The 15576-nt window shown below is 39.5% G+C and overlaps 1 protein-coding gene and 1 long non-coding RNA gene across 4 annotated transcripts in view; one reads left to right on the top strand and one right to left on the bottom strand.

Annotated features, from left to right (window-relative positions):
• LOC307212706 lies at positions 1–1833 on the top strand. Its single transcript, XR_013837125.1, has 2 exons — positions 1–902; positions 1077–1833. It is a non-coding gene; the product is annotated as an uncharacterized lncRNA (long non-coding RNA).
• The window catches only part of ACTR2 (actin related protein 2), a 27103-nt gene continuing 12915 nt past the window's right edge, over positions 1389–15576 (bottom strand). For all 3 annotated transcript variants that reach the window (XM_079969994.1, XM_079969993.1, XM_079969995.1), the window contains 7 exons: positions 13864–14079; positions 12017–12089; positions 9926–10062; positions 8352–8501; positions 5711–5856; positions 5237–5369; positions 1389–2762 (listed from right to left, as the gene is read on the bottom strand). In XM_079969994.1, the coding sequence (XP_079826120.1) occupies positions 2592–2762; positions 5237–5369; positions 5711–5856; positions 8352–8501; positions 9926–10062; positions 12017–12089; positions 13864–14079 (1026 nt within the window). In that variant the 3' untranslated portion in view covers positions 1389–2591. The remainder of the gene's footprint in view (positions 2763–5236; positions 5370–5710; positions 5857–8351; positions 8502–9925; positions 10063–12016; positions 12090–13863; positions 14080–15576) is intronic.

Genomic DNA, 15576 nt, shown 5'->3' on the forward strand with positions numbered 1-15576 from the left:
TTCTCATGAGTGTAGAACTATTTCTTTTCCATTTTAATTGTTTAAAGCATTTAAACAATTTAGGGAAGTTTTTAATGTTTTGATGTTTTCCCATGTTTTTAATGCTCAGTTGGAAGTAGCCAGAATGGCTGGGGCAACCCAGACAGATGGGCAGAATACAAATATCATCATCATCATCAGGAAAAGGTTTGGGTTTTTTTTTAAAAAATCTGAATGTGATGCCTTCGAACTGTCTATATAGCTTTATGGTTGGAAAAATATGCCTCATTCTTTCTGATAGCATCAGTAACCAAAAAATAGCTGGTGCTTTTGATATTGAGTTTTAGTCTCTTAACTCCCTAAACATTTAAGATGGGTACTGCTCAACATCTTAGCAACTACTCTGTGAAACTGTTGTACTTTTTCATTGTTTTATATATACTCATGCCTTTTAACTTCTTTCTCTTCTGAATTTTTTTTTTTTTTTTGGAGGGGCTATTATGTTGGAGTGATCTTACCCCCAAACTCTAAAAATTATGCTGAGGTTCAATAGCACACATTATTGCAAGAACACCCACACCATATTCTCCCACACAGTAAAAGGCTGACAATTCTGAGTCAGTGTTTGTTGCCAGCCACTTGTCAAAGTTGGCATTTGTAGATCTTATGTACTTAGATACCGGTTATCTAGTTTATTTTACCATATTTCAGTGCTTCTCATAGTAGAAAACAAGGGTTAACCCTGTAGTTTGTGTTCCTGTTTGGGATTTTCACCTAGGGGGAAAAGGTAGAGTAAAAGCCCACAAACCCAAGGAGGAATGAAAAGCAGAAAGAGTTGGGACCAGCAAAAGGCACTCACAATGTACATGCTACTACTAGCTGAAGCTGAACCCATCTTGTGAGAGGCACTGCACACATTAGCAGTGGCGTAGCGTGGGGGGTGCAGGGGGGGCTGGCCGCACCGGGCGCAACATCTGGGGTTAGGGTTAGGGGGCGCAAATCCACGGGTTAGGGGGTGCAAATCCACGGGTTAGGGGGTGCAAACTACTTGCCTTGCCCCGGGTGCTGACAACCCACGCTACGCCACTGCACATTAGCACTTGCTTTCAACAGGTATGCTTAAAGCACACACAAAAAGAGAAAATATTAACAGAAATTAGAGGGCACCCTTATTCACATGGAACAGTTGCCCTGTGTGTGTTGTACTTCTTTCTGTCTGAAGCTGCTTCACCCATCTTGTTGAAAGCTTTCCTTTTTATGCACATGTATGGAACACCACAAATTACCAAGAATGCTCTGGTGAGAAAGCAGCTTTCGTCTTCTGGTATACCTGGTGGATGTTACTTTGAAGGGTGTCAATAATCACTATACCTTTCTTCAGTGGTACATTTGACTTTAATGAAACAGTATTTCAAATACTTATTTTATTTCCTTTTAGCCCAGAGTCAAGAATAGACAGGTAAATTTTGAGTATTTACCAGTTTACTACAATGCCAATATTCCAATGTGGGGTTTTTTAACCGCTACAAATATAGGTCATTCCTCACAACCTACCTCACAGTTCCATATATAAATATCTGGGTGATTTTAAATAACATTAACAATTATAATTTTTTTATTTTTTAAAAAAGCAATAATTACTTGGCACTGTGTGTTCAAATTTAATACAATTCTGTTTTTCTCTAATTTTGTACCAGTAAATAAAGTTCAGGGTTTTTTTAAAACATACTACTTTCAATAGATTATATCCAGGAATCCAGTCCCAGATGACATTCTAATGTTACCCATTAAAAAAAAAGTCTTTAAGCCCCAATGGTAATGAAAGATGGTATCACAGTACCAAAAAAAAAGAAAGGGAAAAAAATTGCAAGGAGCTCTGTATGCATTCCATAGGAGAAAACAACTACCTAGTGACAAATCATCAAGCTAGAAATATACATTTGAGAGAGAGAAGTGCAGGCAGTTAAGATTTGCAACAACAGACAGGCAAATTTCTATTTTAGTTTCCTCATAACTCTGCCATCTGATTAAGGATACATAATTTTCATGTGAAACAATTTCAGACCCCAAAATATTCCAGAGGAAGGTTTTAAAAAAAGTTTGCCATTCGATCCAATTTAAGAGATCATAAGCAAGATATAAAGACACTGATTTCAGAGTTCTTACAATATAAAGACACTGAACAGCATGGGATAAAGGCAAAAGGATGCAAAGATAAATCACTACAACCACATGATAGTAAAGAGCTGTTTGTCCAAAGGTTCTCTCGTGCTAAAAAAAGTTTCCATCCATGATGAGCTACAGACAAATGCCAACAGCATTATAACAATAACCCAAGAAAAAGCTACTGGAATTACCCAACTGCCTACTGGGAAGGAACGATGTGACAGACAGGCTATTCGTGCCCTTGTTTTGTTTGCTGAGAAGTGGTCCAATTAAGTAGTCAAATATAGCCACATTTAAAATATCTAACAAAAGGAACCAGAACAAAACCTAGCCCTTGAGTCAAAGGGCAGAGACAGGCCTTTCCGTGTCACACAGCTGAATGAGTTCAAAGATTGGCAATAAAGGAATGCGAGCATTGGAGCTGCGATGGGAGCAAGCTCCAGAGTTTATCTAACCGTCACACCGAGTTTCTCAAGCACACGTACTCCCTTCTCCTGGTATTCTTGTCTGGTCATCCAGAAGTTATCTTTGTCTTTCATGATGTCTGCTAGAACTGCACCACCAAGGAATACCATGTGCTTTCGACGAGGTGGATCTTCAATACGAATCTTAAATTTCTTAATGGGAAAAGATGATAAAGCAGCATTACTAGAGGTTATAGAGCAAAGCTGTGAAACCTGTTAAGAATGGCAGAACTGGCATTCAAACAGCTCTTTCTCTCTGGATGGTCAATGACTACAGTACTGGAATATTAGTAGACACCATATATAAAAGAGCTATAGCTTGGGAGATTATGGGAAACATTGCAAATTAGAAACTGAACTGTAGTTCCAATTTTGTCTTTTTCTAATGGATTTATCTGAACTTGTAGCCTATTACATTAAAAAAACCACCCTGATATATACATAGATTACAAAAAAACAGGTTTAGATAGCAGGAGAATCTGTAAGCTATCTTTATGTGGATGCATTTGGCAACAGAGAGGAGCATTCTACATTTTGCCTTATTTCCCTGAAGTGTTATAGCACAGATTAGACCTCCAATCTATTCCCCCAGCTTTGGGTTTGGCTCCCTGTAGAACTGGACTCAAGAGCACCAGCAAAACATAGCATGCCTTGTATTCTCTGCTCAGAAGGTTTTTCCTTATGTTCTGATCCAGAACAATCACAAAAGTAGTTGTGGACAGAGATACTAAGAGACTAGTTTATAATCAATGACCTTATCCAATATGCAAGTGGAGTATAATGCAGATGTCTAATAATATACGTATTAAGCCACAAAATTAACCAAAGTATTATGTAAATATTAGAATATAAAAAATGTTAATATATAGGCTTTAAGTTCTGTAATTGGTAGGCCACTTTATTTTGGAAGCTCTATATATGACATACTGTAGAGCTGCAACCCAGTTTGCACGATTTTAAACCAGTTAATCAGTTTTAGTCAATTAACCTGCATATACACAATGTCTGTGAAGCAAGAATATTTTTGATACATTTAGATGCACACAATTTAGGAGGCATTCCTCCTATGTCACCTACATTTTGTATAAACACTTGTATTAAAAATTGTGCTGTAAAAATATGCTGCCCAACCATTGCCAGTACTCTTACATGATTAATCCATTAACATTTAAATCTAATCTGTTACAAAGTTATCCCATAAAGCAGGTAGCTTTATAATACAGAAAATTAACTGATGCTAGTAAGAAAAAAATCAAGGTTGATCCCACAAACGTGAGGTCAGCTCACATGTAATTTTGAGAACACAGTGGTGTTTGGTATTTCTGGAAACCTGTACAAAAGCCCAGCAATTTCCAGAGGGTCAAAGATTTCACATCACAGAGTGATCTAATTTATCAGGTTTATTTTACTTACTTTCAGTAAACCAAACTAAAAACTTTGAAACTGCCAAGATTGCAAAATAAATTGGACAATCAGTAGCCATTCATTGGTACTAACAAACTCATGAAACGGATGTTTTCCTGCAGAAAGATTAAGCACTGGAATATTTTCTAATCTATGCCACTGATGTGGATAGGTGGCTAATCTTTTTCTGCTCAAGGGCCACATTAAAAGTATGCCACCCTCCAAGGGCCACATTCCAGTATGTGTGCACACTCATATAAACACATACCATATACATGCTCTCAGCTGGTGCCATTGTCAGATGTTCTTAAAGAGGAACAAGGAAGCAGTGCTTCTTCCCATTTGCTAAGCCTCTCTGAGAACTTCTAACAAGGACACTGCACCCAAGGGAGAAGCTGCCCCTCTGGAGTGGTAAAAAGAGGCAGCTTAGGAGACCAGTGGAGAGCCTGAAACCTGTCCAGTATGACCAGCACAATACTGGGTCCATGCCGCCTGCTGGGGGATTTTTAAATTTCTCTTAAGATCATTTTTGGGAAGTTTCAGGAGCTGCCAGAAATTCCTTCAGGGGACTGTATACAACATGCACCCTGGCCATCCTGGGTTAAATAATTGTTTTATGAAGGATGAAGACCACCTAATAGCTTCAGGAAACTAAACTTCTACTGTATATTATGAAATGCACAACAACACAAAGCAAAACCAGTTCCTCCTCATTCTTCCAACTTAGTAGTTCCTCTACTGCAGGCATGGCCAAAGTCCGTTTCGGGGGCCTAATCCAGCCCACTGGTCGGTTTAATCCAGCCCCTGTGGCAGTTTATTTCCTGGGGTAAAATCCTAAAAAAACCCTCAACAACTTCAACCCTAAAAGAAGCTCAACAACTTCAATCCTAAAAAAGGTTAACAACTTGGGTCGGCCCTTTGGTTGGCCCTCAAGGGCCCTTCACTTCATCAAATCTGGCCCTCTTTGAAAAAAGTTTGGACACCACTGCTCTACTGAGATGGCATTCTAGAGAGAACTCTAGAAAGTTCTTCACAGTGTACTTAAGTACAATCCAAGACGCTGAGCAGCTTAAAGCAATTTCACAAACAACTGTAATCTCAATGTGAAGTTGATTATTCAAAGTTTACAAACTCAATCAACGGTCCCACGCTATTTTGGACCACCTTGCTCCCTCTAGCGACAGTCCTGTATATAACTTAGGATTTATTTGAAGGCTACTTACTGAAAGTTTCTCCACATCACCTTTCAGGACCCGTTCCAGGTAAAGCTGCTTAAGTTCACGTTCCAGTCGTGAAGGCAGCCCTGGGTACATCGTGGAACCTCCAGATAACACAATGTGCTTATAGAACTCAGACCTAAAGATGAAACACACTTCTGTAAACAATGAGCGTGACTGCAGCAACACCAGTGTGAAAGACATGTTTTCACTTCCAAAAAGGGGAACAGAAACCAACATTAAAGATGCAGTAATAGTCCCTTAAACATTCCCATTCAGGATTGACTTTCTGCAGCAAAACAGGGAGTAGTAAATGCTGTACAGATGATTGGTAGCCATTTCTGCCTAGTCTTTGAATCTTAATTGTATTCTCATATACTCATCTCTTTAAAGACAACATCCATGCAACACTGGGAAATTGCCCATCCCATCTTTCTACCTTCACACAGATTTGAGTGTGCTAGTTTTTCCTGGTCCTACCTGGTGTCAATATCAGCAGCTTGGATTGTATTGAACAGCAGTTCAGCGACACCAACTCCCTCCACATTGATCAAGTGAGGCTGGAACAGAGCTTCTGGCGCCTCAAACCGTTCGCCACCAACCTTAATAATTCTGCCATCTGGGAGCTATGGAACAGAATGTCTGATGTTACTGATAAAATTACTGTTAAATTACAACTAATAAAAGTTTTTTTTAAAAAAAAAAATACTGACAGTGTTCAGATAAATCACTGGAAACCCCTCTAGCAGTACCAAGTTGGTTCAGATGTGCGATGGGACGAAAATCACCAAATCTCATTTTGATGCACTTGTAGTTTGGGCTCTCTCTCCACTTGAATTCTAATTCTAATTATTAAATGTATATACCACCCTTCTCTGAAGATCTCAGGGAGGTTTACAAGAGAAAAAGACAATATAAAAGCACTAATAAAGTTAGAACAAAAACAAAACAAACAATTAGCCCCCCCCCAAAAAAAAAAACACATGTAAAAGGTGGTTTTATTCCAGGAGTCTGACTGCTCTTTAACGCCTCGCTTACAGCCACCATAGTGGTTGTTGTGTGGCTTTTTCTCTGACTTCTGACCAAAAAGCACAGCTGATGCAAGACAGGCTGTTATCATGACCCAGTATTGCGTCTCCTGGCAAAATAACACTCCAATCTTCTCCCTCTTCCAGCTCTTATTTTTAAATGATATAATTTTAAAATTACATCACGCCTGTCGACAAATCCTCCAAGGTGTCTTACAACAGTTTAAAAAACAACAAAACACAACCCCAACAAGGTAGCTGAGACCAAACGAGGCAAAAACAGAGGCAGATGACCATTAACTGGAAGCATTTGCTTCCTGCTCTTTCCAAGAAAGTGGTTAAATTGTACAGTGGTGCCCCGCAAGACAAACGCCTCGCAAGACAGAAAACCCGCTAGACGAAAGGGTTTTCCGTTTTGGAGGCGCTTCGCAAAACAAATTTCCCTATGGGCTTGCTTCGCAAGACGAAAATGTCTTGCGAGTTCCTGCGGGGTTTTTTCCCTTTTCCCCCCCTTTTCCTAAGCCCTAAGCCGCTTATCAGCTGATCTGCTGATAAGCCGCTTATCAGCTGATCCGCTAAAAGCCGCTAAACCGCTAATAGCGCTAATCCGCTAAGCTGTCAATGGGCTTGCTTCGCAAGACGAAAAAACTGCTATACGAAGAGCCTCACGGAACGGATTAATTTCGTCTTGCGAGGCACCACTGTATGTCTAAGGTAGTTAGGAGCATAAAAGACATGAGTTAGACAGACAGTGATAGGCAAATGGCACACCAAGTGGTAATGTCTTCAGATGACTCATCAGCTTTTATTAAGCCTTAAGGAACATGTTTTCAATAGAATTTGGAACAAGGCAGCCCATTTGAACAATGAACACTTTAGAACAGGGATGTCCAACAGGTCAATCGCGATCTACTGGAAGATCCCCATGAGGTTTTGGTAGATCACGGTCGATCTCCGGCTCCCATTCCTTAGCGTCACTAAAACTGACTCCTGCCCTGCCCCCTCGCCCCGCCCTCCATCGTTGTACGATCTCTGGAAGGGAAGACGGAGCTTTCTCTGTGCTGCTGTTTTCATCCATAGAGGAGATGATGATGATGATGATGATGATGATGATGATGATGATGATATATTATTTATACCCCGCCCATCTGGCTGGGCTTCCCTAGCCACTCTGGACGGCTTCCCAAAAAATATGAAAATACTGTAATACATCAAACATTAAAAGCTTCCCTAAACAGGGCTGCCTTCAGATGTCTTCTAAAAGTCTGGTAGTTGTTGTTCTCTTTGACATCTGGTGGGAGGGCGTTCCACAGGGAGGGCACCACTACCGAGAAGGCCCTCTGCCTGGTTCCCTGTAACTTGGCTTCTCGCAGTGAGGGAACCGCCAGAAGGCCCTCGGTGCTGGACCTCAGTGTCCGGGTAGAACGGTGGGGGTGGAGAAGCTCCTTCAGATATACTGGGCCAAGGCCGTTTAGGGCTTTAAAGGTCAGCACCAACACTTTGAATTGTGCTCAGAAACGTATTGGGAGCCAATGTAGGTCTTTCAAGACCGGTGTTATATGGTCTTGGCTGCCGCTCCCAGTCGCCAGTCTGGCTGCTGCGTTCTGGATTAGTTGTAGTTTCTGGGTCACCTTCAAAGGTAGCCCCACGTAGCGCGCATTGCAGTAGTCCAAGCGAGAGATAACCAGACCATGCACCACTCTGGCAAGGCATTCCACAGGCAGATAGGGTCTCAGCCTGCGTACCAGATGGAGCTGGTAAACAGCTGCCCTGGACACGGATTTGACCTGTGCCTGTGAGTGACTTCACTCCTTTGTCCCTTGCCTTTACCCCCCCCCCAAAAAAAACAGAAGTTGCCCCTCAAAAAGCTTTTTTTAAAAAAAACTCCTATAAAAACGGCACTTTTCGATTCCTCAACAACTTTGAGCTGAACTCCCCAAAAACGGGGATAGATCACTGCCAGTTTTTAATTCTGAAAGTATATCACAGTCACTTGAGAGTTGGCTACCCCTGCTTTAGAAGAAGAGGCTTCACTCAAATCAGCATTTGAAGTAGTGCCTAAGTGTGGTAGCTTAAGCCTGTGACATACTCACCGTGTAGGACTCAACTAGCACAGTAGTTTCCAAGGCCAGTTTCTGCTCCTGTTCAATGTTGTAGCCCACATAGCACAGCTTTTCTTTAATCATACGAACAGTCTCAAAATCAGCGGAATGGTTGAAGGCATACCCTCGTAGTAAAAGCAGCTGGCATGAAAGTAAGTTAATTAGTGGCAAATCTGAAAAGTGCTCTCCCTTCTACATAGTGTAAGCCCACAACTTGCGTGGGGGTTACGTTCCGAGAATTGTGCCTAAAGCCAAAATTGCATCTAATCAAACCCCATTGGGTTCAATGATGGTCGGGACTGCCAAAGTCATTTTCCCTGGAACCCCGCCCCCACCCCTTAAAAAAAATTGCCACACATGTAAAGCTGAATGCACACAAATTAAATGTGTGTAAGTTGCAGGCTTACTGTATAGCTTTTTAAAATAAGCAGGCTTCTGAAAGACAAGCTGATAAAAGCATGACTTTTAAGAAAATAATCAAATTACATAGGTTAAGGGAACTGAGTTTTCAAGTCCAGCAATTTAGTTTGCTATGGACACGTGAAAAGGTAAAAGGGTACTGGGAAATGATTTATAATGAATTGAAAAACACGTTTAAGTATAACTTTCCCAAAAACAACAGAGTCCTTTTTGTTGGGGATAACCCAGACTGAAATTCCCAGGTGTCAAAAATGTATGATCTATTATTGAAATGGGAGATGAAGAATGAAATAGTTAAATCAGTAATGTTCCAAGGATCTAGCACATAATATAGAAATAAATGTCTGGGGAAAGTTATGGAAAACAAATTTGAAATTTACTGCTTGTTATGTTATAAAAGAAAATGATATGAAAATGATGTATAGATGGTATAGAACACTTAGTAAATTGGCTAAAATGTATAAGAAAGTTCCTAAGAACTGCTGGAAATGTAAACAAGCAGGAGGATCCTTTTTCCCATATGATGGAATTGTAGGAAAGTAAGGATGTTTTAGAGGATGATATATGATGAGATAAAAAATATGTTTCAAGTGATTATACAATAAAAAATACCCTAAAGCTTTCCTTTTAGGGATTATAGGGACAGAAGTTTAAAAAAAACGATTAAATTGTTTATGTACGTTACGACAGAAGCAAGTATTTTATATGCTCAAAAATGGAAGGAATAAGAAATTTCCACAAAAGAAATATGGATGGGTAAGGTGATGGACTACGCAGAAATGGCAAAGTTAACAGCTAAAATTAATTGATGACCGTTTTGTGGAATAATGGAAGCCTTTTTGGGACTATTTAAATAAATATTATAGTTTGATGAATTCACAAGTAGGATTTTAAGTATGAGCAACAAAGAATTAGGACTGACTGTAATACTGTTATGAAATAAGAGATAGACAGGGTGCAACGAAGGGCAGAAAACAAAATCATCATGGAAAATGTATATTGTGTATTGGAGTGTATATGTGGAAAGTTTTCTTTTTTCTTGAAAATAAAATAATAACAACAACAACAATATTAATAATAATAATAATAATAATAATAATAATAATAAACATGCATTCTGCTCAGATTCAACACCACTAGCTTACCTTGATGAGGTATCTGGTAATATCTCTACCAGCAATATCTAGTCTTCTCGTGAGATGAGGAAGAGAGAAGCCTTCATAGACTGGACAAATATGAGTAACACCATCTCCAGAATCCACAACAACACCAGTCAGTAAACCTGAACAAGAATAATGGCAAAAGCACATGAGAGCATGTCAGTATGGATCCTGGTTTTAAGTCTAGGAAACAAAACTAGCCTTGGTCTGTATGCTGGGAGAAGGTCAGAGGAAAGCCTGAGCCTACAGATTCTCCTAAATCTCTCCGTGGCTTGTGACACAGACAATGAAAGTGTAATCCTGGAAGATTAGGGACTGGGACTTCCACTTCTTGAATGGCTTATTCCTGAAGCCTGTGAAACTAACATCATGGTACAGTGTCCACATTGAGCAAAAAGTAAGTTAAATTCAGTTGTGTTATTATATTTATATCCCACCATATGAAGATATCAAGAATGGCTAGTGTCATTCTGCCTCAAGATGAAAAGCATGCTACTATAACATCTTAGGGCTTTCACACTACAGCGTAGAAACAATTATTATTCAAACTATTAAAGAAGACATTTGGGCACATTCCTAGTGTCGTTTTTTACGCAGTCTTCCTTTCTTTTATAGGCCTGATGCAGATTGCTTTTGCTTATTTCCTTCAAGGAAACCAAGGCATCATAGTGGAAAATACCAGCTAGCATTTCAAACGTGTAACCTAACATACTGAGCCACGAAAAATATATACTGTCATTCTCCATGTATGAAGGATGGTCCTGCATACATGGAGAATGGAAATATATATTTTAGTAGCTGAGCATGTCGCTGATAATAGTCGTTTTTTCATATTCTTTACAATGCAAGCTCATTATAATAATCATCTGGCTTGAACAACTTTCATCAGGCATGCTTCATGGTTCCATTTGTATTTGGATACAAGTTTTATTTTCTTCAGGCTCCAAAAGTCAAGCCGTCTTCCTCTACTCTCAGTAAATGAAGCGGCCAGTTGAATAGGCTTTTGAGCCTTTTCAATCAATACATGAAGTAGCTTGCTTCCATAAAAAATTATTAACTTGACCCAAGAGTAAAGCAACATGCAGTTCAGACTAATACATGTCATAGTGTTCTCTCTGCCCTAATTATGAGCTAGCAGTAGTCTCTCAATTAGCAATAGAAAAGAGTGCACTTTAGAGAATAGAAGCACTACTAGCTATGCTTTTTAGCTACTAATTAAAGTAGGGATGGGTGGCCCAAGCCACAGTGGGCAGAGCTGCCTCATAGTCACTCGTCAACAAACAATACAAGCAACACCAGTATATTAGATAGCACTGCAATTCTTATTGCATGATATACATGATTTAGTAGAACAAAAACAAAATGTGTACACTTGTAAATTCTCTAATATATTTGAAATCAAATGAACACACATCTGTCAATCTTTGAAAGTCCGTGAAAGTATAATAAGTCTATAGTTGAAACAACGTAATAGATGCTATCCTGTGGGCTAATCGGTAAAACTTTTTTAGGCGTTAATTGTGCCGAAGTAGTAATTGAATAACAACGTAGGACAGTGATCCCGGATGATCTGACTGTTTTGCTGGAATCTTCTTCAGCACAACCCATAGATTAGAAAAATGCACATGGAGCAGTGGTCATGAGGATATGTAACATAGTCACTCGTGGGACACCATGAAGATCTCCTTGCACAGCAATTAAGCTTGAACAAGGCCTCCAAACAACATTGTTTGAGAAAGATACCATTAGCTAGGGCTGGGGTGGTTAATTTTGCTAATACATAAATAAATCTTAAGTACAAAGTAGCATTTACAGCAGCAGTCAGCCAAGGTGGGGTGGCAGTTCTCACCCAACCTGTCACCTGTATCTTTCTTGCTTTCTAGTAGGTAGGTAGAGAGAGAGAGGGGTGAAACAGCAGTTAGGTTCAAATGCACCAGAGGAGACATTCCAGTACTCCCAATTATGCATTTGTACCAATGTCTTGCCCCTCCTTCCAGTAAACACCAAAAAGAAAATGACTGGAGTTTGAGTGGTGCAGCCTCACCCAACTGACTGCTATTGGGTATTTACACTTACCTTGTGCATACAGAGTGAGAACGGCTTGAATGGCTACGTAGACACCAGAAAACTGGTAGGTTTCAAACATTACCTGGAAAATGAAAGTTATCTCTTATTTGAAGAAAGCACAGTAAATTTCATAGGTTAAGTCAGTGTTTGACAAAGCACTACTTGGCAACTTCATTATCTGTATTTGCAAAAAAAGTGTGGTTTACAGGTCATATAAAGATCACTGCAAGTCTCTCCACCCCTCAAACATAGAAGCAGCCCATACTTTTAAAAATTCAATGTAGAAAAAAATTGATTTTATCTTCTGAACATTTAGAGCAGGGGTCAGCAACCTTTTTCAGCCATTGGCCAGTCCACCGTCCCTCAGACCATGTGGTGGGCTAGACTATATTTTTTGGGGGAAAGAACAAATTCCCATGCCCCACAAATAACCCAGAAATGCATTTTAAATAAAAGCACACATTCTACTCATGTAAAAACACCAGGCAGGCCCCACAAATAACCCAGAAATGCATTTGAAATAAAAGGACACATTCTACTCATGTAAAAACACCAGGCAGGCCCCACAAATAACCCAGAAATGCATTTGAAATAAAAGGACACATTCTACTCATGTAAAAACACGCTGATTCCTGGACCATCATATAGCTCATGGCTCATAGTTGTTTGGAAGTTCAAAAAGAAGTTGTCATAAACTTAACATATTTCAATTCAGTTAATATGCAGCACAGAACAAATGAATTGCTTTTTGATGCTGAAAAATTGTCAATATTTAACAGACTGCTAAAACTATTTTTACAGACTACTAAATTTCTAAAAGTTAAATTAGAAGTGTTTTCAGAACACAAGTTATGAAAGGCCTTCCATCTAACACTATTAAACACTTTATATCTATCCCTACTGGTGCATTATATGCTGTTCCTACCTTTAATTTTTTTAGTTTTTTAAAGTGCATTTCCTTCCTGTTTTCTCATGGTTACTGAATTATCTTGAAATGCAAACTTTACTGATGTTCCAAGCCAGGATTTGCTCTAGGAAAGTGGCATACAAATAAACTGATGTTCAAGATTCTCCATCTAGGGCATGGGTAGGCAAACTAAGGCCCGGGGGCCAAATCTGGCCCAATTGCCTACTAAATCCAGCCCGCAGACAGTCCAGGAATCAGCATGTTTTTACATGAGTAGAATGTGTCCTTTTATTTAAAATGCATCTCCGCTTGTTTTAACAAGGCCTAAAATACTCTTTAGGACGTGGGTGGTGCTGTGGGTTAAACCACAGAGCCTAGGACTTGCCAAGCAGAAGGTCGGTGGTTCGAATCCCCGCATCAGGGTGAGCTTCTGTTGCTCGGTCCCTGCTTCTGCCAACCTAGCAGTTCGAAAGCACATCAAAGTACAAGTAGATAAATAGGTACCGCTCTGGTGGGAAGGTAAACGGCGTTGCCGTGCGCTGCTCTGGTTTGCCAGAAGTGGCTTAGTCACGCTGGCCACATGACCCGGAAGCTGTACGCCGGCTCCCTCGGCCAATAAAGCGAGATGAGCGCCGCAACCCCAGAGTCGGTCACGACTGGACCTAATGGTCAGGGGTCCCTTTACCTAAAATCCTCTTTAGCATGCAAGAGTAAGCCAACGTAGAGAAGTAAAGAAACGAAGGACATATTACTTCACTGAAAAACACCCTAAGCATTGAAGGATATCTAACTTTCCACTGCCATTTCAGAAGGTTCTGAACACACGTAACTGCATGATCCTGGATAAAACTTGTTTTCCCTGCCCCCAAACAGAATATAACTCCTCCTGAAGAATACTGCCACCTGGGCTTTCTCAGACAGAAAGTAGGGTCAGCTTCAAGGTACCTACCTCCACAATCTTCTCCCTGTTCTTTGTTGGATTCATAGGAGGCTCTGTTAGAAGTATTTTACAGTTTTTTGTGTCAATGTTAAGTTTTTCTGGTCCAAAGGTGTAGTCCCAAAGGTGTTTCATATCATCCCAGTTCCGGACAATGCCATTCTCCATGGGGTAGTTAACTTCTAACATGGACCTCAGCTCACTTGCTTCATCACCAACCATAAGATCCTACAAGTTACAAATGAAAACTGGCAAATTAACATTTTCCAAAACCATTTTTTGAATTCAACTCTTCAAAAAAACTATAAAAAGAAGCTGCTTTTACTATTCAGTCTTACAATACAATGGAGAGGGATAATACTTACATGTCCGAATGAAAAACATAGCAAGGTATTTAAAATGAAAGAAACACAGTCGGCACAACTCTACAAACAGTTATGTATATTAAAATCAAATGGAATTTGGGACAAAGGGCCTAGTTCACATGTAGATTTCTAGACCAATACATTCAACTTTTTATTACACATTTATATATGAACAAGTCACATGATGTGGAATTGCACACAATAATAGGTGGGCTTAGCAGAATAAAATTTCCATGCATGTTTCATGTTTTTGTGCACATTACTAAATGGGAATAACGAGTGCTGCACAAGCATAGAGAACAAGTAGCAAAAGCAAATAAGGGACTGCAAATTCCACACTGATTGAGGAGAAAAAAATAGAAGTTTTATATTAGTCAGAAGATTTCTGCAATGTGCACCACTTATTCAAAGTCTGTAAACTATCCTCCACAAACATATGAACTTCATGCCTAACTTAATTTTGATTTATAAGACATTTTTGAAATGATTAAGCAACTCTGATCTATTTTGAAGTTACCAAAAATACTTTGTACTGCAAGTCAGTGATGGCAAGTCAGTGATATGGCATCATTCTTGCAATGAACACAGGCATAGAAAAAGTTTACCTCTAATCTAGTTTGTGTCCTATCCCATCAATATCCTAACTAACATGATATTAAAAAGGAACAAAGTAAAATTTGTTCTCATGCTTCAAAACAGGGGGAGATTTAAACAGTAAAGTCCCTATTTTTCAAATAAAGTAACAGATCTCCAGCAACTATGGAATATTTGAGCCTAAATATATCTGTCATATGGGGAACTTACATGAAAGTGGAAAAGGCATCTTTAAAACCAAACTGAAATCCTCCTCTAAGCAGGATTTTAATACTGTGCTTTTTAGGATTTTTTTATTGTAATTCTGCACCTCTACTATAGCTCTTAACTTCATACTAGCTGTGGTTAAAATAGTCTGCTGAAGATAATTCATTTAACAAATTTAGAAGCAAAATTGCCTGAAAGGTAAATAGAGTATATTCAATGTATCATTTTACCCCACTGCTGCCTTGTTCCTATTAATGCTACTTTTAAAATACTATTTTTTCAATCTGCATCAGGGGTAGTCAACCATTTTATACTTACTGCCCACTAATGCATCTTTCTTGATGGTAAAATTTCCTTACTGCCCACCAGTGCCCACCAGGAGCATTCAGCTTGTACCGTAGAACCCTCTACTGCCCACCCAGAATCCTGAAGCGCCCACTAGTGGGCGGTAAGGACCAGGTTGACAACCCTTGATCTATATCAAACAAGAGGAGCAACGAATCACACAGCTTTTAGCACATGCTTCAGACATGATCTTGAAGAAGCATGTTGAGAATCC

Source organism: Podarcis cretensis (assembly GCF_951804945.1).
Source record: "Podarcis cretensis genome assembly, chromosome: 3".
NCBI lineage: Eukaryota > Metazoa > Chordata > Lepidosauria > Squamata > Lacertidae > Podarcis > Podarcis cretensis.